Genomic DNA, 26,017 nt, shown 5'->3' on the forward strand with positions numbered 1-26,017 from the left:
TTTTTAGAGGTTCAACTACATGTGTTTTTGCATAATGATCCAAGTAGTTAAATAAACGTTTTGCCTTTTATTTGTTATTAAATTGTTCCATTTTATCACATGGCATTCCAAATACACCATAAGGTTTGTTTAGCTCTTTCTTTTAACCCAAAGAAAAACATATACATTGGTGAAGGAAATAAATGCATTAAAAGGTCTTTTTCATGGGGGACAACGTAGATATGTCACATAAGAAAAGCCCTTGTGTACAAAATTATAAATACACTATGGCCAAATTCCATTTAGCGCTTTGGCTTTAGGTGCTGGTGTCACTTAATGGAACTTTAGAACAAAAAGGGGCCATAACTAATGTTATTGGCGTCCACTATCCTCCAATTCAACGTAGTGCCCGAATGCCTGCATCATACATTAATCTTTTCGAATTATTTAATTCAGTCATTGAACAAATTATTTATATAACGTTTCATTACATGTTACTTGTTAGACGCCTTTATCCAAAGCGACTTACATACTCAATATTGTGTGGACAATCCCCACAGGAGCAATTTGGGGTCAAGTGTCTTGCCCAGGGACACAATGACATGACTGCAGTGGGGTTTGAACTTGTGACCCCCTGATGCCAACACCAAGGCTCTATCCAATGCGCCACACGCCTCCCTAAGAGCCAAGATCTCCTCCAATGAATCTTCCATATGCTTAAATATTTTATATTCCAAGTCATCCCTCCAAGGGGCAGTATTACCCTCTCCGTATTGCACTATGTATCTTACAGTGAAAAGAATACCTTAATCCCATCACTACTATCAGTGTTTACTTCAAGTTTATATTCTACATTCTCAAGCTTTTCTATCCCCTTCTTCAACGGTCCCTCTCTACGCACATAACTATTACTGTGTACATTCTGAAACCATTCCCCACACATAGCGAACTCCGCAATGAAAAACTATGCATGATAAACTCATTACCAACCTGAAATCTTGTTGACCTTGCATCATTCAGCAACAGAACATTTTTCCATGAAATCTTCTTAAAAAAAAAAGAGAGGCTGCAATCCTTTCTCTCCTCATAAAATGGATTAAGAGACATTTCCCCTGGTTAGAGAAAGTGGGACAAATTGCAAGAGACACAAAAACAAGCATAAAACCAGAGTAAAATGTTCAGTGTTTTATTTAAAAACTATAAACAGTCACCAAAGTAAATAAAGCCAATCTCTAACAGACTGTTAGGTCTATGTATAGTCACACATCCTACCGACACCGCAGAAATGAGGATGGTGGGGTCGCCCCGGTCAGATGCTAATACGACAGGCAGTCAGAAATGTTACACAACACACGGTAGAGAGGACAGTCTGAGGACGTGAGCCGGAATGTGGCATGGTATTAAGAATGAAAAAATAGTACAATAAAACTCCACACTATATTAAGATAGAAAAAAGTAGTGAAGAAAATATCATACCTGCACGTAAAGCAAAGAACACAGGAGAAAACCTGTATAAAAACTCCATGTATTTAAACCAATTTACAAATACAAAACAATTTCAGTACGCGCACTGTGCCCGTACAATGACAAAATGCTTACAGTGGATAAATGTTACGTGTGTGTGTGCGTGTTGAGGAGGGGGCTTGTGAGGGAAGAGGAAGGGAAGAGAATACCTTCAATATTTTTTTTTCTTCTACAAAATGACATGAGATATATTATTCCATACTCTTTCAGCCAGCAAAATGAGTTCTACAAGGTATTATTATACAAAAAATGTCACAGTTCCACAAAAAACTGTTTTTATCCCCTCCCTAAGCTTTACAGCATCAGTACCTTTGCAGAATTATTTACAGGTTTTTAAGTACATTCATCCACTGCTGAGTATAGAATCACATTAGATACAAGTGACCAGGGATCATAAAAAAAGCAAAACAAACAAAAAAACATACTACTTTATTCAATTCTACCAAAGTAATGCTTCTATTACTCCACAGAGCAAGTTCTCCAGTGGCTGCATCGGCATCAAAGAGGATCTTCTTTATATATATTCACAACATATTTACAAGATTCTTTTTCATTAATTGTAATGGTATTCATTTCAATAATAAATAAGTGAAAATATATTGACTCAAGTAAGAAAACCAAGCTACCAAGTTCCTAAAGATTTTTTTTTCCTAAATCTGCGCCGGTTTCCAGCTTAGTCCTCCTCCAACCAATCGGTGAGAGTCCTACATTAGCCCCGCCCCCTTCGCTCCAATCCGTCCTCTTCAGTCGACCGCCACTCATTCCAACGCACACATCAGTTCACGAGACCAAGAGGAAAATAAAATTAACAAAAAAACGTAAGGAAAATGTGCTCGTATTTTAGGGTTTCGTCGGTAGAGTCCCTCAGGGAAGCAGTCTTAAAGAGCCCCCCCTGGTGGGCAGCTGGTGGAAGACCCCGTGGCAGTTTATATTTGTGAGTGTGTGTGGATGGGGCAGGAAGGAGGTTAGGGATGAGAGGGGGTTGGCAAGAGGGTTGTTGTTGTTCCGGGTTCCTGCCCTCCGCTCCCCCTGCTGACCCGCTACGGCTCACTGGTGGTTTCCTCCTCTGGGCTCCGGAGGAGGAGAGTTTGTGGGGGGGGTTGTTGAGCTTGTCCTTTTGGCGTTAAGCCTGGAGAGCGCGTGTCAGTTCATAAAGGCATTTGGCGAGCGTGGTGGAAACCTCCATGTTACTTAGCGCGAGCACGGAGAGGTGCGTCTCATGCCTCTTTACCAACCTGAGAGACAAGGAGAGGAAACACAAAGTTAAGATTGTTTTTGCTACATTCCACAAAAAAAAACTCTACAAGAAGTGATCAAAAAACCCTATCAATACAATGCAATCCAGAACAACACTAACACACGGATAAATAACCTCTGACACAATTTGTCGAACATTGTAAAAAGGTGCAATGTGCGCCTTCTCCTTTTCTTTTTTTTTTTGAAATGGCTCCAGACACTCTCCTCTCCAGACATCACTTGAATGCTATTGCTTTCCGCTTCCCTAGTTGCTAGGCGACTTATTCTTATGAATTGGAAGCAGTCATGTCCTGTGGCTTACAGAACTTAAAAGGTTTCTAAACATGGAAAATAAAGTGTACTTTTGGTGGTTCCAAAAGTCATTTTTAAAAGAAATGTCTTTGAAAGCACTAAAACTGCCGTATCTGAATCTTCATCAAACCAGGATATAGATTTGCTATAGAAAACTGTACGAAAGGAACAAACAGCAGTCTCACTCCACGCTCCACTTACATGCGACCGCCGTCAGAGTGCTTGGCGATGTTCTTTAACGTTAAGGCAGCAGTTAGTCGGATGTGTTTGGTCACTGGTCCCTCTTTCTCATCCTAGGAGAGGAAACAAACAGAAAATATTCAAGAATTAGGATGATCAGGAAAGGTGATAACGTCCACCATGGCCAACTAGGAGCCTTCATACAAGAGTGACTTTGAAGAATAGGTCAGCTTGTTTTACTCACAGTGAAGTCCCTGAAGACCAGGTTTCGAGAGCCTCTACGAAGAGCCATGAGAGCTGCGCTTGGATGATTCACGATGGCCTTCGGTGGTCGCGTTGTTGGAGTACTGCCTGCCGCTGGCGGAGTCCTTCACAATGCATCAAGCGCAGACAACAGTCAAACATCGAAATTGTAATGCAGCATTTCTGAGAAAAACCAGTCCCCATGCTTATGAAAATGACCAAAACAAGAATACAGTGTTTTGCTAGGCATCAATGTTGTGTGGAGATTAATAATGAAATGTGTACGCACTGGGAAGTAGTCTGATTGGGACTTTGTGCCTGCTGCTCCTCTAGTTTGAGTCCAGCCAGTAAAGCCTCTCGAGAACAATGCTTATCCTGGAAAAAGAAAGAGCAGGAAAATAAACATCTTGTATTTGGATTTTATGACATGGTAATGGTACAATAAAGAGTGCAATAGCAAAAACGCTGAGCAAACATCCGCAGCTACGATCCGGGGAAAGCGGATGGAGTGTTACCTGTAGATGTGTGATCAGGGACAGTCTCTGCCGGGGAAAGGGTTCACACCCTTCCCACTGACAATGGCCTCCATATACGCCTTTCCCACCATGCTGCGTCGCTGCGTGGTAAAACACCTGAGATGGCGTTTCAAACCACCTGGAGAAGAAAGCAGAAGTTATCAGCAAAAAGCTCAATTTAGACGAGGGTAAATCTGATTGGATGTCTGAGACGCGCACCGTTTACAGGACTGCCACAGACACTTGAAGTTGTGCCCAGCTTTCCTGGGCTGCTCCGGGGGGGCTGCGGGGCTCTGCTGTGCTGGGCTGTGGTTTCCTCCTGGCTGCGATACAGGCGGCGTTACTGCAGGCTGAGAAAATAGGAAATAAATGTATGAGATTGTGACGGAGCGGATCACAGGAGTGACTGACTCCGCCCCCGTGACAGAGATATTTGATATATTATAAACCCATGACATAAAAATAGAACTTTGACAATTCATGATGTGTTGGCTGAGATGTAACCGAGACCAGACTCTGGGCAGAAGTTGTTCTCTCAGCTGATTTGCTCTAGGAGGTGGGTATCGGTGAAAGTCAAATGGTCTTAACTGACATCACCTTCTTAACCTCCATTACATGTTACTTGTCGGGGGACACAACGGCATGCTGACTGCAGTGGGGATCGAACCTGTGACCTCCTGATCCGAAGATCAGCATACTAATGCACTGCGCCACAGATTCCACACAATAGTCATGTGAGGAAAGTGTGTTGGTGGGTGTCAAGTAGGATATTTTGCATTTCAGATCACAGTCATTATTGATTATATTTTGTAGTGAATGTTAAAACTGCATGAAAAACCACTATAACACTTGGCTTATCTCCAGGATTTTCAGTTGATCAGTAATGCATACCAAACTAATACTGATTATGTATTGTAATAAAAAGGGTCTTCAGAAACCTGTTGGGGATTTTATAATAGCCAATGATCTGAATAAAACTGTATTCTAACCAACTGTCTGAAACTATATTGATGTATGAGCCTGCATATGACTGAGTAAGGGACGCCAAATCTGAATGCGTTGTTGATTACCATGTTTTCGTAAATAACTGACTAGGTTGCCATAGTAATTTCACAGTTTGTGCGATGGCAGACACCGTAGATACACAAATGTATAAAAGGACGGGGAAAAAGTGATTTTCATTAAACGTCCTTTACAAAACAAAAGCACATGTTTTACAGTCTCCAGCCTGTCTGCTAGACTGTGAAAGCAACATATAAGATGTTCTGCTGAGTGTAAATGCATCTCCTTACACAAAAAGCAGTTGGTAAACTAGACGAGCATACATTGGTTTGTCATGCTCACTCATTCGTCTGACACTTTCGGTGACATTAGGAGTGTGGTATCTGTGAGACTCACCGTGAGGCCGGCCGTCAGCGTGGGCGAGCAGTTCCTCTGCTGAGCGGCGTTCTCTATTGCTACTTTGGCTACTGTGCTTGGGTCTGTTCCTGCTGGCACCGCCACCATGGTGGAGCTGCTGCCGGCGTTGTTGGGGTCACTGATGGTGATGATCCGCACCCCCACCTTGTTGGGGATCCCCGAGGACGCCGCCGCTGCACTGCGGTCCTCGCTCTCCGCCGGCCTCTTGAGACCCCGAGCCTCTGAGGGCATGCCGTTTGCGGGACCCTGGGAGGTAACAGTGACGGTGGGGGGGAGGGGGGAGCTGGGGAGCAGTTGCTGCCTAAGCACAGGCACGTTATGGCCTGGCCCCATAGGTCCGTTGGTTAATTCCGAGGGGGGTCTGTTGCCTACTGCCTGGGGTCCGTTAGCGAGGCGCTCGGCCTGCTGGGCTTTGGCAGTGTCCTGCTGGGGGGGCGGAGGACTAGGAGGACGGGGGTCTGACCCGTGACTCTTCTCAGTGGGGCCCACCTGCCCGTTCCCAAAGTACTGTTTGGAAGCAATGTGATTTGGAATGTTTTTGCTTAAGTTACCACCACCGTCTACCCGATCAAAGTCACACACCCCGTTGACGAGGGTCTTTTTGGGGTCGGGGTTTCCCTCCAGAGGGTTGGTGCTGGGGGAGAGAGCCTGCTTACCATTAGCAGGTTGTGCCTCCGTTGTCGGGCCATTGAGCGCCTCCTGGCTGTTCCCTGAGTGGTATGGAGGTAGATTAGACTCCATGCACTTCCTACCATTTAGCAGCTTGGCTCCTCCCGCCACGTCGCCGTTACTGGTTTTGCCTTCTCCCAACGAGGAGTTCTCCATCACCTCGATCTTTCTCTCATGGATGTGCAGCCCCGTGGCGTCCTTGGCCTCCTCCTCCTTTTGACAAATGATCTTGTCTCCTCTGAGGGGAGCTGGCAGTGGTGGTGGCTGAGCTGCTGGGGCGTGGGGGGGCACTGAGGCAGTAGAAGATGGAGGAGGGGGAACACCAGGAGCCACGGCACCCTGACTGACAGCAGCAGCAGTGGAGGAGGAGGAGGGGAAGCCAGTGTTGGGGACCACGGTGAATGTAACTTGTCCCGCTGCCGGGGGACCCTGGATGACGGTCGCGGCCCCTGAGCTGCTGGTGGAGAGGAGCTGGCCTGGCAACAGCTGGACCGTCTGAGGGGCGGGGGCTCCTGCAGCGGGAAGCTGACCAGGAACCAGCTGGACATTGAGCTGCTGAGGAGAGGGATTCTGGCTACTGTAGCTCGGCTGGTACATGACCTGTGGACTGGGGGCTAACGTGCTGTTGGGAAGGGGTACCTGGGGAGCGGGTAGGATGAGCTTTCCTCCCGGGGTGGAGGGCCCTCGCTTTGGAAGCAGTAGCTGTTTGATCAAGCTAGACTCAGTGGAGGTAGGCTGAGGGGGAGGAGGTTGGGGGATCATTTGGAGCTGCTGCTGCCGCTTCATTGACAGCGACTGGCTGACAGTTTGATTTGTAGTGGGGGGCGGGCAGGGGCTTGAAACTCCAGTCTGCCCTGCTATCTGGATAGTCTGGGCGCCGGGAACAGCGGAGGGGTTTGTGAGAACTATCTGGTGTATGGCGGGGTTGAACGCTTGGCTCTGCTGGGGGTTGACTAAGACGACACTCTGCTGCTGCTGGCTGGGACTGGCTGCTGGTCCAGCCGCCCCTGGTGATGGTTTGGGGGCAATATTTTGAAATGTGCCTCGTGACCCCTGGGAATTAGGCGTCTGACCGTGTCCCAACTGGATGGAAGAAGAGGGTGCCTCCACCTGCGGGGGGCACACCCCTTGCACCCTGGCAGTGAGGATGTGGCCCTGCGGTACTTGCTGAAAGAGCGTGACAGGGGTCCCTGTGGGCAGCATGGGTGAGTGTAGCTGAGCCGTGGGGGGAGCCCCAGGGCTCTGCGGGCTGTGGTTCTGTGAGCCTGGTGTCGACGTTGGAATCTGGACCACTGGACCAGGCCGGACCTGTTGGGCTGCTGCCAGAGGATTGATGGGTACCGGCGGAGACGCGGGGTGGCGGGAAACAGTCGGTTGGTTAGCATGAGGAGCTTCCTGTGCAGCAGCAGCAGCGGCGGTGCTGATGCTGGGGTTGAGGACCCTCACAAACTGGGGTCCAAGACCGGGAGGCCCGAGAGGTAAGCCTGGTGACACATTAACACAGAACGGGTCAGAGCCAAGATCCTAATTAGGTTAATATAACTCGTTTTCAGTTTACAAAGACTCTCATTAATCTTTTGTGAATGTGTTTAATGTTCTATAGTTGGTAACTCCACCTGGACCTTATAATCACATGTTTGTGTCCAAATTACAATGTCTTGAAATTGGTCCAGTATTTAAAGAGCCTGCTGCTAATGGCAGCTGCGATGTAATCCTTCAATGTGTGTCCGATACAATTATTGTTTTTGCCACCATAATGGGAAGGGGAAACATTTCTCAAGAGAGGCTTGAGCCTCATCCACACTGTGGAAATCAGCTTAAAGATGACATAATAGGCTCATTTCAGGTCTCATATTTGTATTTTGTGCTTCAAGTGAGATGAGTTTCCATGCTTTAATGTTCAAAAGGTGCTTTATTTTTCTCATACTGCCTGTAGCACCTCTTTCCCCCCTCTGTTAAAGCAGACTGGGCTCTGTGGGAGAGAAACAGTTTTTTGGAACTTTAACCTTTGCAGACCATTTAGATGCAAAAACAAACGCATATTAACAGACACTATCTATTAGAAAACAATATGCAATGCTTTTTATACTACAAGAAATTCTAAAAAAACAGCATCACAACTCTCCCCAGCTGCCAGCGCTCTCACTCCATACTGGACTGATTTCAAAAACTGTTGTGCCCATTACTCACTTCGACATAATACCATGGGAAAACAGGGTCCAGGCTGAAAAAATACTTCCAAACACCTTTTACACATTTCTTTCTGACCAGCACAGGCTTTTACAGTGTGAGCCTCCCCATTGTCTCTCCCAGAGAAACAGTGAATGAAGGAACATGAATCGTGGGGGCAGTTGTACCTGTTGGCGTGACCTGAGGGTCTCCAGGAGCCATGTGTCGGGCTGCTGGGGGGGTTGCAGCTGCTGCCGGACTCTGCTGCTGCTGCTGCTGGTAGTACAGCTGGATGGGCAGGGGGATGGCCCTGCGCCTCAGCCCCACCAGCAGGATGTGGACCTGACCGTTGGACTTGGACTCCTCTTGCCGCCGCATCGTGTGGTTGGGAAACACAGTGCTGTAGAGGGAGGAGGACACAAAGGGGAACTTAACATTTGCTGGCAACTTTGTCGTAGATCAATAACACTACAACCACACTTCAGGTTTAAACATTTTCACTGTATTGGTATTTGAAATTAGCTTCAACTACAAACACTTCAACAGTACTTCTGCAACTGTCTTAAGTTTCTCGGAATCCCAGACATCATTAAAGAAAAAGACTGGGTACTAACCGCAGACATTTGAGGAAGCCTGTGGAGTTGAGGATGTTGCTTCGTCCCATTTTACTGCATGTGGACAAGTACTCCGAGTACATTTCTGATCGTGACACGGCGCCATCGGAGTTTGTCTCAAAGTGTGCGTTCAGCCTGTTGGAGAAGCAGACAGAGGGGTTACTATGCAACCAACAGACAGACGACCATAGCTACAAGGACCAGACTTCATTTGAAATGTTTTCCTTCATTTAGAGGTGAATCATTCTTACCACTGCAGTATAAACTTTTCCCCATCTAGTTCAACAATACCGGGTGGTGGTTGGGCAGATTGAACTGGGACCCTCGTTCCTGAAAAGATCAAAAGAAAGAATACATTTAAAATAGGTTCATGCTTTCAAGCAACTGCCCGTTTGTAGCAGTCCCCAGGCTGTCCACTAGATGGCAGCACTGTGCGTCTCACTGACAGCAAAGGAATGACACTTCCAAGGGTGGGGGGAGGGGGGTCTATGTCTGGTAATTCACACAAATATGGTGATGTGAGAAGGTTGGAAAGCTGCTGTTACATCTGCACACGTCTCAACACACCATGATATTGGTGGAGAGAGATTTAAAACTAAAAAATATTCAATGAAATCGGCTCTTAGGTAAATCGTCAATAACCGTGTTCAAAACTTTCATTTCAAGTTATTTCATCAGTTTTATGAAAAGGTTAGAATATAGAAGACTGCTTGACTGGCTGCCCTTATTTATGCCTAGCTGCTGTCAGGTTTTTTATAATTATAGCAGAAGCTTTTGGTGAAATGGCTTTTAGTCTCGTTCTTCCACAAATCAGTTGCAGTCAATCTCAGTATTTTTTTGTCTATTCATTGCATTTTAAATTTGACTCCCCCAAAAAACTTGATTTGATTTCCTGCCGAGTTAAATGTGGTGGAGCAGCTCTATAGTGTGTTTGTTCAGAAAAGTTGAGTTTGTCTGTTACCTTACCACATGACCACAGAACCCCCCCTATCTGTTGTTGTGTGTCACCTGGTGGTCATTTGTATAATTTAAATGACTTTCTTGATAATTCAAATGCCAAACATCTTAGCGTCTGGCCAGAATCAGAATAAAAAAGCAGCAGATTTTTTACGTTACATATTTGATTTGGAAAAAACTCAATTTTAAAAAGGTCAAGTTTTGCATAGACTTAAAATATATAACTTTAGTGAAGATAGACTTTACTACAGATTTCCAGGGGACCATAATATTTCATTTCCCTACACCCAAAGCTAAAAGTCAGCATATGAAGTTTCCTTAAAAATGCTCAAATTGACCTTTGGTGGTTTAATAAGCCAGCAACGCTCAGAAAACTTGAGACCCTCACCAGGCGCTGCTGCTCCCTGCACGGCTGCGGGGACCTGCTCCACCAGCTGGGGTCGGACCTCGGTCGCCTGCTCCGCGTTGGCCTGATGCTCGATCAACCGCACCGCCGTGAGAGCGTCGGGTCCGAACGTATGAAGGTCGACCGACACTAGCCGCACTAACAAGTCTGAGGACGAAGAGGAGGCACAAAGGTCAGCAGTGAACGAGCAGTCCCATTTCAGATCACAATGTTACAGCGGAAAGAGGGTAAGCCTGATTCCTTAGGATAAGAAAGCCATTTGAGCCAGTTATTCTTGAATGGAAAGACGAGGGGGCTGAAACTTGGCAGGCAAAAACACAAGAAGCCTGTGTTACACTCGATTTCAAGCCCTGGGTTCAGTTATTAAGTAGAATGAAAACAATAGTGTGACTTCTGACTCTTAGGCCGAAAACTGTGGTTCGCCAAAGTCTTTATGTGTGAGCGGCCGGCTAGCATATTTTGTTTACAAGCAAACCAAAAACATGGACAGGAGAGGATTCCTACCTATGCTATGGTCGACGGAGGCGATCTTGCTGCAGGGAATCTCTCCGAGCTGGGCCAGCAGGTACAGCACCTCCAAAGAGGCCATGAGAAGCATGAGGTCAGGCAGGGTGAGGAGCATTATTACCTCCCTGTACGAGTCCTGGTCCACGTACTCACAGATAAGCACGCTGTTGTCCTCGGCCTTGCTGAGGTTGCCCAGGATTTCCATGGCTGGAAGAGACACACACAGAGAAATGTATCTTCAGGTGCTTCACGCAGCATACTGACGGTAATAAGTCAAAGCCGGCCACAACACTCACCTCTCATCTTGAGAAACCGGTCCCTGGACATCAAACATTTGGTGACGGTGTGAAAGATCAGATGAGTCGTCCGAAAGTCCACGGGATCCAGCTGGAGCTGTAATAAATCACACCGCATTTATTAATCAAACCCACCGTGCACCAAGTCAGCTGGCAATAAGTACAACACAAATATTTTTGACATCAAAATAACTACGCTGAACCAAACAAAAGGCGTGACTTGCTGGCAAAAAGCCAAACCACAATAATCCCATTATGACTATTGATTTGGTGTTCTTGGTCGCAGTATGTAAACAATAATATAATTATTTAAAAGAAGCCTTTGCAGTATCATATCTGAAATATGTGCTTACATCAAAGGCTCAACGGATACCATCAGTGACAATATGCAGTGTACAGTTTCTAAAACATAGACATCAGCTCGTCTACTGCATCTCATACAAATACATGTGGTATTTAAAATTGAAGCAAGCGCATTGGGATGTATTCAGACACTAAATCACTAACATACTAAGCCTTTGTTTTTTCTAGCTTCAAGAGTTTGATGCCCGTTCAAAAGGAGAAGGTTCCCCTTGGTCAAATAAATATGTGAATCTTGAAAAATTAAACTGCTTTGAAGACAAAGCACAGTCTGGAAGAAAGCGGCCTAATGTCAGAGAAAACATACTAAAGTGGATTTTGCTCATCGCTAAAAGAATAATTTAATTGATAAATGTAACCGATATATTTCAGAACATCTTATTTTTGTGGAAGCCTGAGAAGCTCCTTTAAACTCTTCAAACAGCGAGCATCACTTTTGCTAAAGGTTAATGCTACACCATGTGGGAAAAGTGTCAAGTTACTGTTGCCATGCTATGATTGGACCACTGTGGTACAGGGGAGGGGTCAAATAGATCTTTTCGGACCCCTGAGTAATGCAACACACAGATTACAAGGTTTCTTATTAGTTCAGACGAAACTTATGAAATTAATTTATGATTAAAGAGGAGAGTCTGTAGAATCAGCATCAACACCTCAAGTGTCTAGTGTTAGAAAAAAAGTGTCTCTTTTTGAAGTCATACTCGTAATATTTCGCTAAATGCTTAAGTATATGAAATGATAATCAACAATCAATCAAGAGCCCACCAACCTCGGCAGCCACGTTGCCCAGCGTGTCCAGTCCGAGCTGTCGGAGTGAGATGAGGTTACAGTGGGCGCAGAGCAAGAGGAAGCGCAGGCACGTTCGGTTGGCCGCCAGCAGCTTGACATTGGCCTCATCGAATGAGAGGTTCCGCAGGATAACGGCGATCTGCAGCACCCGCTGCGCCTCCATGTCGCTGATGCCCGAGTTCCGCGGCGGGTGGAAGAGGCTCTGCCAGCGCCCTTCACACGACGTACCTTCTGGGGAGAGCAACAGTAAACAATGCTTTATTATCCATTTATCAAAAAAAAGAACAGGTGCAATACAGATTAGTGCAATATCAAAATCCCAGGTAACAATATGTGGTAGGGCTAAAAGATAATATTGCAAAAGCGTGTTTACCGTGTGCCCGACTGTTCTTGTCCCAGATCAGCTCCCTGACTTCATCGTCCTCCACCACATCCTTCCAGAACTGCAGGAGAACAGCAGCTGTTAGCAGTGCATTTTAACAATAATAATAATTAGTAGTGGTGCACGATAATTATCCGTCCGATATTAGGAATTATGACGTCATCCCGATAAACCCGATAAAAGTATTAATAGCCCCGATAATATACAATATATTTTTGGGGTAAAAAAAAAAAGGAAAAAATACTGCGGTGTGGGTGGATTGGGATGCGGGGCGCTTGTTTTTCACTCGGATCCTCCCGTTTTGCCAGTACTGTGGTATTAGTGGTTTAGGAAGAGGGGAGTTTTTCACAAATCGAGCGCTCCCTAACTCGTGCCTGGCTGTGACGTAAATGGTGTACGGCCGTGAAGCCAAGACACAGTAAACAAACATGTCGTCGGTAGTATGGGACTATTTCAAAGTTTCAGAGTTTGATAGTTCGCTTGCTATTTGTATTAACAAATGCAATGCAGAAGTTCCTCGAGGAGGGAAAAAGGCAACAGGTACATTTAATATATATATATATATTATATTATTATCGGTTATCGGTATCGGTCTTGAGAAGCAGGAAGTTATCGGTATCGGTTTCAAAAAACCAATATCGTGCATCCCTAATAATTAGTCAATCAGACTAGAACAGACCCGAACTATACTAATGTCCGGCTCCAGTGAAAAGTAATCAAACTCATTGCAGCAGAACCAGAGACACTGGCTTCTTTATTTCGCATATTCTTCTTTGTTGAATCCTAAATTACCCACTATGTAATATCTATATATCATTTCCAAATTAAAACACAATATGCAGAAGGGATCAAAATAATACATCTGTTTTTCTACTTTACCCTGACAAAGTCCCGGGAGGTCTTTTCCTTCCAGTCCGTCCCGAATACCCCAGAGAAGCTGCCTAGTGCTACAAAGTCACAGATTAAGATGTAAGGTTAGAGTACAGCAACAGAGTTCAGCATCATCCTTCTACAATTCTCCTGTGATCAAATATATCTAGGAGGGGGTAAGGGGCACAGAAAGGAGAAATAATCTAACTAAAGATCATCTGTAGGGTTCAAATGTAAACAAATGTAGGTTTCTCTCAACAAAGATGGCAGTAAAGCGTCCGTGTGAGGTTGTGAACGTACAGTCGTCGAAGACGCCGGCGTGGGCCAGCAGCAGCGTCACCAGTTTGGGTTCTTTGTCCAGCTGCATGGAGTGCTTGCTCTCGTTGGAAAGCAGCGTGCAAACGTTAACAGCGAAGTCCACTTCGTTGGGTAGGCCCGAGAGGAGAGACAGCACCAGTTTGTTGTAGTCGCACGGCGGAACCAGATCCAAAGACAGTCCATAGCTTTGGCGGAGATAGTCTGGAGGAAAAGAGGAAACAAATTCCGGCGTTACTTAACCTATTCCGAAATAAGAGCTGAGGGGTGAGAAACGCGTCCTTTACTACGAGTCTCAACACCGACAAACAGTTGTGGACACATTTCAACATCGAGCATGTGGAAAAGCAGTGGTTCTCAGTTGAGAACCACTGCTTTAATGTATATTCCAACTTGCACGATCCATTTTGTATTATGTAATTCTGTTCTAAACAAGGCAAAGTATTTGCTAGATTACAAGGCATTGAGAAGGTTGTACTGTTCATTCATTTTCCATTTTTGATTTATTTATATATATGTATATGAGCAACATAAAGCCATTGTCAATATTACAGGAAAAGGGCAGTAAGAATAATACATAACACTGATTCAAGAGAACACCTCCTTCAAAATAAAAGCATGTCCATAAATAGGAAGCCAAGCCCAATTACACTTAAGACATACAACTGCAACGAAAAGTAACAATCACAATGCAATATCCTTTTCAATTTCAAAGAACACAAATTGGGCTGTATACATTAACAAATAACTATAAAACAACAATACTGTAGAACAGGCATCCTCAAAGTCCGGACCGAACCACAACTGTCTCTGGACTCTGAGCAAATTATACTTTTCATGTGTTATCTGCGAGACATCGCCACAACGCAACGAGTCAAAATGTTCCGCTATGTCCACTACAAACAGCGCTCTGCATGTCCGACTGTTCCACTGTCTGTGTGTGTCTGTCAACGCATTGGTCCAATCACATTCAGCATCCCGTCAGCGTTTTTTTCCCCCCACCAACAGTCTGCGAATCAGAGGCACAGTAGGGCGGGTCTTCGCAGAATGCGGGTGGGAAAAATGTGTGTGTTTAAAAAAAAGATAAGTCAGAGCAAGAGTTAACAGCTCATCTAGTTGCATCTGTACTGTAGCTAGTAGCCTAGTTTCACCTAGTAGCCTAGTTTCACCTACTCAAAATAGGCCTTGCCACCCCAGCTGCCACCCCAGTTGGCAGCTTTGTTTTGAAAGAGAAGTTGTGGCTCATCGGACATTTATGAGAGAAAGTCTCAAATATCAGAGTGCAAGTGAATGCAGCACAAGACGCACGCCTTGTAACCCCTCCCCCGGACCTGGCGCGAGCTTGGAAATATGATTGGCGACGATTTCATTTGAACGGTACGGTGCAAAACGAGAAGCATTTGGACCCAAGTACTGAAGGAATGAGATATTTGCGTTCTACAATGACAGAGAAGAGACTGTCAAGTTTGGCTGTACTCAGCATTGAATCAAAACGCACTAAAGCTGTTGATCTTAATACGTTTGTGAGGCGTTTTGCTGAACAACATGGTAATCGCCGCATTCAGCTGTAATAGACATGTCAACTTGATGCTCTGCTCACGGATGAGCATACAAAACTGTTAAGATGATGACCTTACGTGTGTAAATATATGTTTTTCTTTGTGGGGGTCCTCCCCCCAAAAACTGTTTTAAGTCCTGAGAAAGTCAAATAAGACGGTGTGTAAAACTACACTGCCCAGCCAAAAGAAAGTAACCACTTTGATTGAACTAGGCCAGTAGGTAAGGACATTCCACTGGATAATAACTGAAGTATAAAAGAATGCATGACTGAAGTGATGGAGACCATGTTTGAATACAAACTAAAAGAGGAAATAACAGGTAAAATCAAGCAAATCCCCATCTCAGATACCACAGCAACCAGAAGAACATAAATACTGGCTGGTGATTTGATTAATCAGCTTTGTGATGGAATACAAAATGCACAGGGCATTTCCTTAGCGGTGGATGAGTCCACTGACACCACTGACAATTCTCAGTTGCTGGTGTTTGTGAGTTTTTATGATGAGGCAAAGGGGGAGTTTGTTGAAGATGTGTTGGGCCTGACGAACCTCAGTGGACACACAAGGGGGCAAGACATTTATAAAGCAATAATAGGAATGCTGAATGAAAGAGGGTGCAGCTGCCTTTATTCATAACTGCAGCTCTTACACTGCGACTCTGAGGGATCGAGCACAGACACAATAACAATGAAAACTGCTGCATACAGATTATTTTTCTTTTTGCAACCTCGTGTTAAGAATCTTGTTGTAATTGTTTAAACGTTTGAATGACAGTAATAAACGGACCTTTGTCTTATTGAAAAAAAAATGTTGGACCTTTAAGATTTGTATTTGAGTACCCCTGCTGTAGAATAACAAAATGAATGCCGCGAATACACCGAAATACACGTGTTGAAGCGGTTCGCGGCTGATTACAACGCCCACCCCGTGCGGGCCGAATATTCGCTGCTGATTACTACCGAATATCCAGAGCCCGAAAAATGGTATTCGGGACAGCCCTAACATTTAGCCGGTTAAACTCAGATTTATATTTCCCATTTCCAGAGTTTAAGCAAACCAAATGGGCCATTAAGCTTTTCAGGGCAAGCTGTGTTTAGTTTGATGAGCCGTGTCTTGTGTTGAACACGAGTGTACTCTTAACTTTTAATTGTGTTGTCTTTGACTCCATGATGGGTTTTTATAAAGACTTCTAATCCTAAATAGCAAAGGCCCTTGTGTGGGGAAAGAAAAGAGACTTGAATGTTATCCAATAGCTTAAAAAAAGACGGATGATCCAGTCTTTGAAAGGGAACTCGGCATCAAAGACCCGAGTCTCCTCCCTAAATGTAGGTTGATTTTCTGCCATCAATCATTCCTCTGCATAGGAGTATTCTTTCCTTACAGTGGATATTTCAATGTGGTGCAGGATCTTTGTGGACTGCTGCCTCTGGAAACCAATCATAAAGCAGAGAGAAGTCCCGCTGAGTGAATTGGATTTCCATGCTGAAAAGGTTTGTGCAGTTGCTCTATTCCAAAGCTGCCCGTGTGCTCATGCTGCAGGGATCTGTGCAGAGGGCTGGTGGAAAACATGGCACCTGACGGGGAATGCAGTGCGAGCAGAGAGGAATAACCGCTGTCCCAAACGCGATAACGGAGAAGACCAAAGCTCGGTGAGAGATTTACAGACCGACCTGTCAAATAATTAACCATCATTGAGCGTGCTGAGCCAACATAGCACGATGCCAGCCTGGCTGTCTGACCGCATTACCGTTACATTTGGACTCAGAGCCGGGGGTACATGCAGTTTACTTATCAAACTGTAATGGAGCTAGACCAATAACATCAGCCAGGCCAAAATAGTAGATAACTGCAGATGTATCGTCATCAGTGTCAGATGTGAAAATAGCGTGAGGAAATGTCAAATAAGGTAATACAGAAACGTCTTTGATCCCCACTGAGGCTCTTCAGCTCCTAATAGTCTAGTTAGAGCCATGACTATTAGGGCACTTAAGCATTTTGTTTACAAATGTTTTAATCACAACAAAAACTGTAATGACAACTCGTTTGATAATTGATAAACAGTATGTGTTTTCCCTTTTTGTTCAGCTTCTCAAATAAAGCCCAACAAGCTATTCCAAAAGGACATATACGTATGTATTTGACACATTGTGATAATCATTCAAATAAGTATAATATGTAAATGTTTATTGATTACAGATGCCTTAAATGTCTATTTCTTAAAGTCCTGAAATTATTGGTTTCAGCCACTTCTGCACTCCTAAAATAAGCTTTCAAAAACAGTTGCCCATAAAGCTGCAGGAGGAACATCATTCTTTAATGTCTGTCTCCTTGGAGCAATGAGACTCCTCTCTAGTAAATGAGAAAGTTCACCACCGTCTTTTAGAGAAAAGAGCCGGGGACTAAAAAGGATGCAGGCTGCAGTCTAAGCTGAGGGGGAAGCCAATACGTGCACTCTCCTTCCTTCCCTTCATCAATAAGTGCTGTCAGGACAGTCAATTACCCCAAAGCGCGGCGGTCCACTCTACAGCGCCGGGGGGCTAATGGACACATCCCATTCACCGTGTGGACAGTACAAACAAGAAGCTGGCCAGTTGCGCAAAACATTTAGTTTGAAACACAATGTGGTTGTTCAGTTTCATCAAGGCAGCAGCAAAGGCAAGCTTCAAGAACAAAACGGCATCACCAAAAGCCTTCATAGCCTTGATTCAAACACAGCAGTGCTTGGGAAGGTAGGAACTGAAGTAAATGGCTCACTGTGAGATAAAAGCGAGGAATGTCAGTCAGTATTGGAATGGAAAGATTGCTTAAAATCAGCTTTTTCTGTGTGAAAAACTCGAAAATTTAAATAAAATGACTAACAGCTATATAAAAAGGAGCAGACAGGCTAACCCTAGGTGTTTTGTTAAAAGTAATTTGGACAATATTTCAAACACTATATATACTGCTGCCAACATTTAAACTTCTATGCTTCAGTTAGGGGTGCGTAGTAATCAGCAGCGAACCGCTTCGACACGTGTATTTCGGTTTATTCACGGCATTATTTTTGTTAATCTACAGTATTGTTATTATAGTTATTTGTTAGTGTATACAGCCCAATTTGTGTTCTTTGAAATTGAAAAGGATATTGCATTGTGTGTGTTACTTTCGTTGCAGTTGTATATGTCTTAAGTGTAATTTGGCTTGGCTTTCTGTTTTGTATGGACATGCTTTTATTTTGAAGGAGAGTTAGCGCAGTTGACAGGAAGTTGTTGTTGCTATGGAAACAACGTGACGGAGATTAATGGAGAAAAAGTAATATCTACATATAAAGACGGAGAAAGTAAACAATAACGTTTATGGTTACGTGTTAGCACCCCCCGAAGAGGGCACAAGCTCTTACGTTGATATTGGAGATTTCAATAAATTCAACACAAAAAAAACATATATCCGAATAACGAAATTGAAACCCGAATAGTACTCCAACGAACGAATATTCGGATACAGCCCTATTATCCACAGACACACTGTTAACACACTGCTCTGCTACATTCAAAGCTATGTTACTGCTGACTTCATAAGACAGACTATCGGAAACCCCGGCAGAGTAACAGGCAGACGCACAGCTGACAACCTAATCTAATGGATGCGGTGAAGGGCAGGGAAAGTGGCTGCCTGTGACACAAAAATGCATGCAACACGGCAGCTGCTAACTCTCCAGACAGGCGAACTGACTGCAGATGCTGGTGAATAAGGGATTAACCTGTCTGTGCTCCGGTCATCGCTGCAGCTGGACGACACACTATCTTTTTCGGTTTACTTGCAATCAGCATATTCCTTTCAATATCTTGGGAAATAAATTCAACCTTCTATAAAAAAAAAAAAAAACAGCTGTTGGTGTGTTTCTCTATACATATGCTTGACATGGGGGCTGGCCAGTTTGTCATGAATTTTACAAACACAGCTCTGACAAAGTGATGCTTTGCTGTAATTACATCTGCGTAAGAACGAAGTGTTTGAGTTGGCAGACGAGACAGAAAAGAAGGAAATATGCAAAGAGAAACTGAATCCCGTATCTGATACAGACGTGACCCAGACAGAAACACAGAGTGAACTCGTTACGACAGGAAGAACGCTTTGGAATACAAAGCACGGAGCACACAAGAAGAAAACCTCTGCCTACCTGATACACTGTGTTGCTGGTAGTTATAAGAGCTGGGAATTGCACCGATTGGAAGAAGGTTTTTTGGATTCCCCGGCTGCGTTTCCTCATCATCCTCACCGAAGTGGTGGACTTTCTCATATTTCTCCAAGTATCTGCGGAGGAAGACAAAAAGACAAAAACAGACGATTAGCCGAGACTTGGTGTGAATGTATGCTTTGCGTTCTTTCTGGAGAGGCTTAAAATAACTTGTTTTTTTATATTGCACAAACTGTTATCTATGACGCCTTGAAGTTATTTCTCTCTGGTACAAACTCCTAACAAGTGCCGTTGGCTATATCTAAAAAATAATAATGAATGAGAGTCACTCTGAGACCTGAAGGGATACAGTATCTCTTAAATCTTGATAAGTCAGAAATGATAACAGGTTTGACTGGTATTTGTTATACTTTCCGAACCGTTGGCCTGACTACTGTTTAAATAAAAGGCTCTGAAAATTCACTTACATATGTACTTTCTGACATTTAAAAAAAGGAAGTAAATCATGGTTTTCATAGAAAGTTCTATTAAAAGCTCTACACCCGGAGACTGTTTGATTAACCCACACGGAGGCAAATAAAACAACAAAGGAAGTTCATTCAACCTACCCAAATGTACCAGAAAAACACAATGTGACCACAGCATTTCAAAAGCCCTTCCCCAACTGCTTTTGATTCAATAAAAGAGTCTGTGTTTCTTAAGCCAAACAGGCTTATCAGCAGATGGAATTTAAATGATTCCACTGTAACACAATCAAACTACGAACTAAAAGCAGATGAATGGGACGAGTGTGTGTGTAGCATGAGCAGTGTAAGCAGCAGAGAACTGGAGGGAAACCAGTAGCTCTTATAGTGTCTGAGCAGAAACCCCAAGGCAATATAATCAATAGTGTCTTGTAGAATACACGTGTGTGCCGAGCTTAAACAGGAATCTATCTAAGAATTCAGAGTGAAAGTCCTTTTGTGACGCTGCACATTCAGTGTACATTTCACAGTTCAAAAGTCTCATTCTAAAATGCAATTTAAAAGCTTCCACGGTTAGCGTTCACCTCACTTTACTAGTTCAGGCGGGTTTCAAGGTTGACGGAGCCTGTAGTAATCACTTCTTCTTCCGAGCCTGTGGCGCTTCCAAAGACTCACGGGTGTGAAGTGAGGCATGTTCAAGAGAAAGGGAGCCCGGCACAACATGACATGAGTAGCCTACAGCAAGCATACAGCAGCGTGCGTGTGTAACATGACTGTAAGATGTGACACTTCAGAAAATGTTTCAGATATTATAACGGGAGAGAAACGCTTGCATTTTCAACTCTAAAATCCCACTTCTAAATTGCTAAACTGTTACAAAACGCTTTTTTCCCCCCTCTTGGAATAACACCACTTCTGAAGAAAGCAACAGCCTGTAGTAGAACACTGGCTGTGACCTGAAGCAAGCAAACGATACATCTTCAAATGCCATATTCCTGGGAAGTTCGCCCTTAACTTGGGAGAAATTAATCTCTTTGAGCATGCAACAACCGATTCAGGCTTTCTTCAGGATTTGATAAACTCCCCGTAATAATAAAATGAAATCTGCCAGACAAACAAAAACACACGCAGCTCAATACCTCCGCAGAGAGAGTGTGGTAAACCCTGCCCGTGCGGCCGTGAGTCACAAAGCCTCTTGAGGCCCCCACTCGCTCATCGTGGCCGAGGTAATCCCCCGTTTGCTGTCTGCCGGGTGACACGCCGGACTATAAATACACTCAGCCTTCATTGGTAGAGAGTGTGTGTGAAAGAGAGAGCTGAGAGAGGGATAGACCCGACTGCAGCGGCATCAAGTGCGGGTTCAGAAGCGAGGAAACGGCGGCGGGGGAAGATGAGTGACGACGTGGGAGGGAGGGAGTGCTTATGTCTGCACTTCCCCTTTTTTCACACATGCATTATGAGAGGAACGTCCCACAACTGCAGAAACAACGCGAGTATTATAACTTGACATGTTTTGCCTCCATATGGTGACAGAGGAAGCAGGAGAAGTGATGAGTAGATCTGCATTATAACAAGCCACTGTCAGGAGTGGTGTGTTATTTACAGTCACACTGGTGCAGATACTCCTGAATACTACAAGTGTGTGGGAGTCCATTGCCCCCTACTGGACGTGGAAGCAGACATGCAATCACACCAACTGCCAATTTGTGGACAGAAATGTTTGCTGGGATTTAATGGAGCCGGCTGTCCAACACAGACTGAGGGCGGTGTGCTTAGTGAATAATCACAAGAGCGCTTACTGAAGGTGGAGCCAATTTAGCAAACACTGTTATAGTTGGATCCGTTACAGAAAAAGTGTGTGTTGCCTGAAAGCAAATAAAAAGTTAAACTAGAGCAGGGTGAAACCAGCAAGTGCACATTGTTCCAATTTTACGATATGGCAATAACCTCAATGACTTGATTGAGATATTGACAGCAATGTTTTACTTGTGGCTCAAAGAGACAGTTTCATCTTTGTGTTCAATGCATGTGTGCAAATGGTAAAAAAAAAGAAGGTGTTTTTCAAAACTGTGATAGAGAGGTTTTCCTTTCTGTTAGGAAACATCACATCATTGGAAATATATTTTAATGCAGTGGTTCTCAACTGGTCAGGCCTCGGGGCCCACTTCTTCCTTTGTCAATAAATCGCGACCCGAAATTTTGAAACATTCAAATATATTCAACAAAATGTTTTGCTGTAATATATAAGCTTTTTTTAATGAGATGATGGAATCAAAGCTGAACTGTATAACATAAAAAGGTACAGATTTTTAGAAATACTAACATATAAACTACGCATTCTGGTACACTGAGAAGAAAATAAATAAATGTATTAATACCGGATCTATTAATATTATTTATGCCATTGTTTGTTTTTCACTTTGTTCTGACAGCTGAACTTTCTGCTCCACACAGAGAGAAGAGCAAAGAGGAGAGAGTCTGTGTGACTTACTTTAAATTGTGGGTAAGGGTAGATAGCTCCCATTGTCCTGTGACCTGTCAATCATCAAACCGGGGGTCATATTTCATTATGTGTTCATTTTCATTATTTTACTACAAAGTTATTCTCATGGGGACTTCCGGCAACAATCTTGATTCCGAATGGCCAGAAGACTCGAAAAAACACCAGCAAAGATGTTTTATTGAGAAGATGATCACTACGTGACAGAAGTTTTCAAAACCGTTTATGGTCTCCGGTCGGGCCTTCAAAATAAAAGTTTGTCTTTTTTCCCACAAAAAAAAGAAGAAGATATATAAAGAAAAAAAAGTGTTTATTTCTTTTTTCTTCACTCACACATCTGCGACCCACTCGAAACGGGTCCGCGACCCAACAGTTGAGAACCACTGCTTTAATGTATATTCCAACTTGCACGATCCATTTTGTATTATGTAATTCTGTTCTAAACAAGGCAAAGTATTTGCTAGATTACAAGTAGGGATGCACCGAATATTCGGCAACCGAAAATTACCGGCCGAAAATGGTTAAAAAGGCCCTTTCGGCCAGCACCGAAAAAGTATCACCGAATGTCAGAGAACAGGATTACGTTGATCATACTCACATATTTGTCCGGGTGTTTTGATTTCAAGTGGTGGAGTAATCCCGAAGTGGTGAAAGTCTTTGCAGTTACACCCCCTCGAGAATTGTCAGCTGAACACGTTTTACAAATCGCAATCCGCGCCTCTTTCTCTGATATTTTGAAATATCTCCAAGCGGCAGACATGTTGGCTCTGAGCCAGCCGCGAGCATGGTCACGCGCCGTGCTTGTCGCCGCGTTTTGATTACGTCATCACAACAACACGTTAGGTTACCAAACTTATAGGTGCATTTGTTGTTGTTGAAGGCCTAGCTGTTACAGTCTTTATTTACACTATTTTGTTGTAGACCTACCGGCCTAGATGTTTATTTTAAAGCACCTTGACTTTGTTCTGAATGCACTTTGTTGTAGTTATCCTACAGATCCAAAAGAAAATGCACTTGACTTGGAATTAATGTACTGTATGCATTCAAAAGTGCTGAATACATTTTTTATGGACCCATAATAGTGATTATTTATTTAAGTTTTGCCATCATCATGTCTTTTTACATAATCAGGTAGCTGAACAACATTAGTAAAAAAAAATGTATACATTATATATATATATATATATATATATATATATATATATATATATTTCTATTAATAATTTTCGGCCTTTCGGCATTCGGCCAACTGTTTCGGCCAAGAATTTCCCATTCGGTGCACCCCTAATTACAAGTCATTGAGAATGTTGTACTGTTCACTCATTTTGCCATTTTTGATTTATTTATATATATTTATATGAGCAACATAAAGCCATTGTTAATATTACAGAAAAGGGCAGTAAGAATAATACATAACGCTGATTCAAGAGAACACACCAACAGACTGTTTTTTAAGTCAGGACTCTTGAAACTCAAAGAGATAGCTGAGCTGCAGACATTATCAGTAATGCACAGGGCAAAAAGCTGAATGTTACCAGTATATTTACAACAGTTGCTTGTTTTTGGATCAGACAAGGAAGACCACAGAAGGAAATGTAATTTGAAGCATCCTTATACAAGGACTACTCTTAAGCAAATGTGGTTGGTGTAAAATTGTGGAATTCTCAACAGAAGGATCTAAAGAATTGTATATGTATTTTTCAGTTAAATAAATGTATAAATTAAGAAAAATGGGACAATATGAAGCAGAATGTGAATAAGTCCATGTACTCTGGTCCTGCATGGCTAAATATTTTTGATGTGATGTCTGTTCTTTATTTGCAGGTCCCGTTGTTATTATTATGATTATTATGCACCGCTTTCCACCTTCTTCTCCAGTAGGACTCAGATGAGGGTGTTGCACTTTTCCTTTTCCTTATACATGTGATGTTTTGGTGTTGTTGTTTTGTTTCTTTCCGTTAACCGTCAAGTGGGAAATAAGTATTTTTTGTGTTTCTCTTAGTATCCTAAGATACTGTTATGTTTGGCTGTGAAAAGAAAAAAAATTATGCTGAAGGGTAGACCATCTATTTCTATTTTGTTTTTTTTAGAAAGGGGCAGGTCATATAAGATTTGTTTTCTTCTCCCTGCTCCTTTTCGCTCAATGGTGTGTTTGTAGAGACATGTTTTGTTAGCAATTATTGTACATTGGGTTTTGCGTACCATGAGCGGAACAAATAAAAATGAAATGAAATTCTAGACAAAGGGTCAGTGAACCCATCTTCTTTTCTCCAATCCTGTCTCTCTTTTGAAATAAATACTTAAAGGTGGGGTAGGTAATTTTGGAGAAACCAGCTCGAGTCATACAATTAGAAAATACACAACCGGAAAAAAATCTACCACTTCCTTAGAGAGCCCTTCTTTCAACACACACGAACGTGCACATGACCAATGAGGGCACGAGATAAGTTTGTGCACAGATGGAAAGCTGACAGGCAGGTAGGCCATCCAGTTATTTTAGCCGGGCCGGCTAAATGAAATAAATTACACACCCAACCTTTAACAGACAACATTAAAAAGGAGGATCCCTCCCATTTGCTACTGCCGTTTATTATTGGATTTCACATTAAGAGGATGTTTGGTTTTTGCAGGACTTTCACAAAAAGTGTATTTTCGTTTCTGAAACAGTTTTCCCGGATTTTTTTTCCAAAACATTAGCAGACGTACTTTTGAACTGCTTCTGGCAAAACACTGGTTCCCATTAGTTGGGATGAAGTAAACACAGAGTACAAAAACAAACAACAGCAAATAAAGTGATTCCATTTCTTCTAAAGAGTTGTAGCCTTCCCATATTGAGCATTTTAACCACATCATCCATCTAAGGAAATAGTAAAGCCAGATTCTCCACTGTCAAGTACAAGGAAGATCTGTCCATGTGCTAGTTAGCAAGGAAACAGAGAAGGAGATAAGACTATCAGCCGAGGCAAACACTGCTGGAGGGCAGGTTCAATTACAGACAGGACAAAACACGGAGTCTCAAGAGCCTTCGGATGGTGCCTGTGATTGAGAGTTTGCACTATCGCTGTTATTTTGTTTGAAAATCTCTTCTTATGCTTTGCTAAAAAGGCAGAAAAAGTCGCCCGACCCACACAGTGTTAACCGGAGCATCTCCTAGCTCTGAGCAGCAGCTGCAATAAGGTGGAGGAATACAAACACGTCCAATGCAAGACAGATCAAAGGCCACTTCATCCAGATGTTACAGAGCAATGGGAGAGTGTACCGACATGCAAAGGAAGCAGCGAAGGACCAGAGAGAGTAATCTCCTAACCATGTGTTGAAATGTACACCCGATGAGCAGAGAAAGGTAGTATAATGTGTCTGTGGTGCAAGGCTGGGCCACCGTTTACTGTTGTTCTGTGTTTTTAGAAACAGTCATCTTTTTAATGGAACAAATTAATCATGGGCAACTATTGGCAGAAGTTTAATATCAAAAGCATCGACTGAAATGAGTAAACTTGATAACCTGATTGCACCTGCTCTTCACCACAGACAGATGGAAGTGTGGCGTAATAATTTTGCTGTGTAGGAAGTATCAT

At 43.3% G+C, this 26,017-nt stretch overlaps 1 protein-coding gene across 1 annotated transcript in view; it reads right to left on the bottom strand.

Annotated features, from left to right (window-relative positions):
• Positions 1-1,149: 1,149 nt before the first annotated feature.
• Positions 1,150-26,017, bottom strand: part of arid2 (AT-rich interactive domain 2) — a 33,557-nt gene continuing 8,689 nt past the window's right edge. Inside the window, exons 5-22 of the mRNA XM_079652888.1 lie at positions 19,461-19,594; positions 13,728-13,946; positions 13,437-13,504; positions 12,549-12,618; positions 12,156-12,406; positions 11,027-11,123; positions 10,728-10,937; positions 10,206-10,370; positions 9,112-9,190; positions 8,861-8,995; positions 8,435-8,646; positions 5,388-7,561; positions 4,209-4,339; positions 3,990-4,128; positions 3,764-3,849; positions 3,476-3,599; positions 3,253-3,344; positions 1,150-2,738 (exon numbers count right to left, since the gene is read on the bottom strand). Coding sequence (XP_079509014.1) covers positions 2,627-2,738; positions 3,253-3,344; positions 3,476-3,599; positions 3,764-3,849; positions 3,990-4,128; positions 4,209-4,339; positions 5,388-7,561; positions 8,435-8,646; positions 8,861-8,995; positions 9,112-9,190; positions 10,206-10,370; positions 10,728-10,937; positions 11,027-11,123; positions 12,156-12,406; positions 12,549-12,618; positions 13,437-13,504; positions 13,728-13,946; positions 19,461-19,594 — 4,498 coding nt within the window. The 3' untranslated portion in view covers positions 1,150-2,626. The remainder of the gene's footprint in view (positions 2,739-3,252; positions 3,345-3,475; positions 3,600-3,763; positions 3,850-3,989; positions 4,129-4,208; positions 4,340-5,387; positions 7,562-8,434; positions 8,647-8,860; positions 8,996-9,111; positions 9,191-10,205; positions 10,371-10,727; positions 10,938-11,026; positions 11,124-12,155; positions 12,407-12,548; positions 12,619-13,436; positions 13,505-13,727; positions 13,947-19,460; positions 19,595-26,017) is intronic.

The sequence above is a fragment of the Notothenia rossii genome (genome assembly GCF_949606895.1).
Source record: "Notothenia rossii genome assembly, chromosome: 10".
NCBI lineage: Eukaryota > Metazoa > Chordata > Actinopteri > Perciformes > Nototheniidae > Notothenia > Notothenia rossii.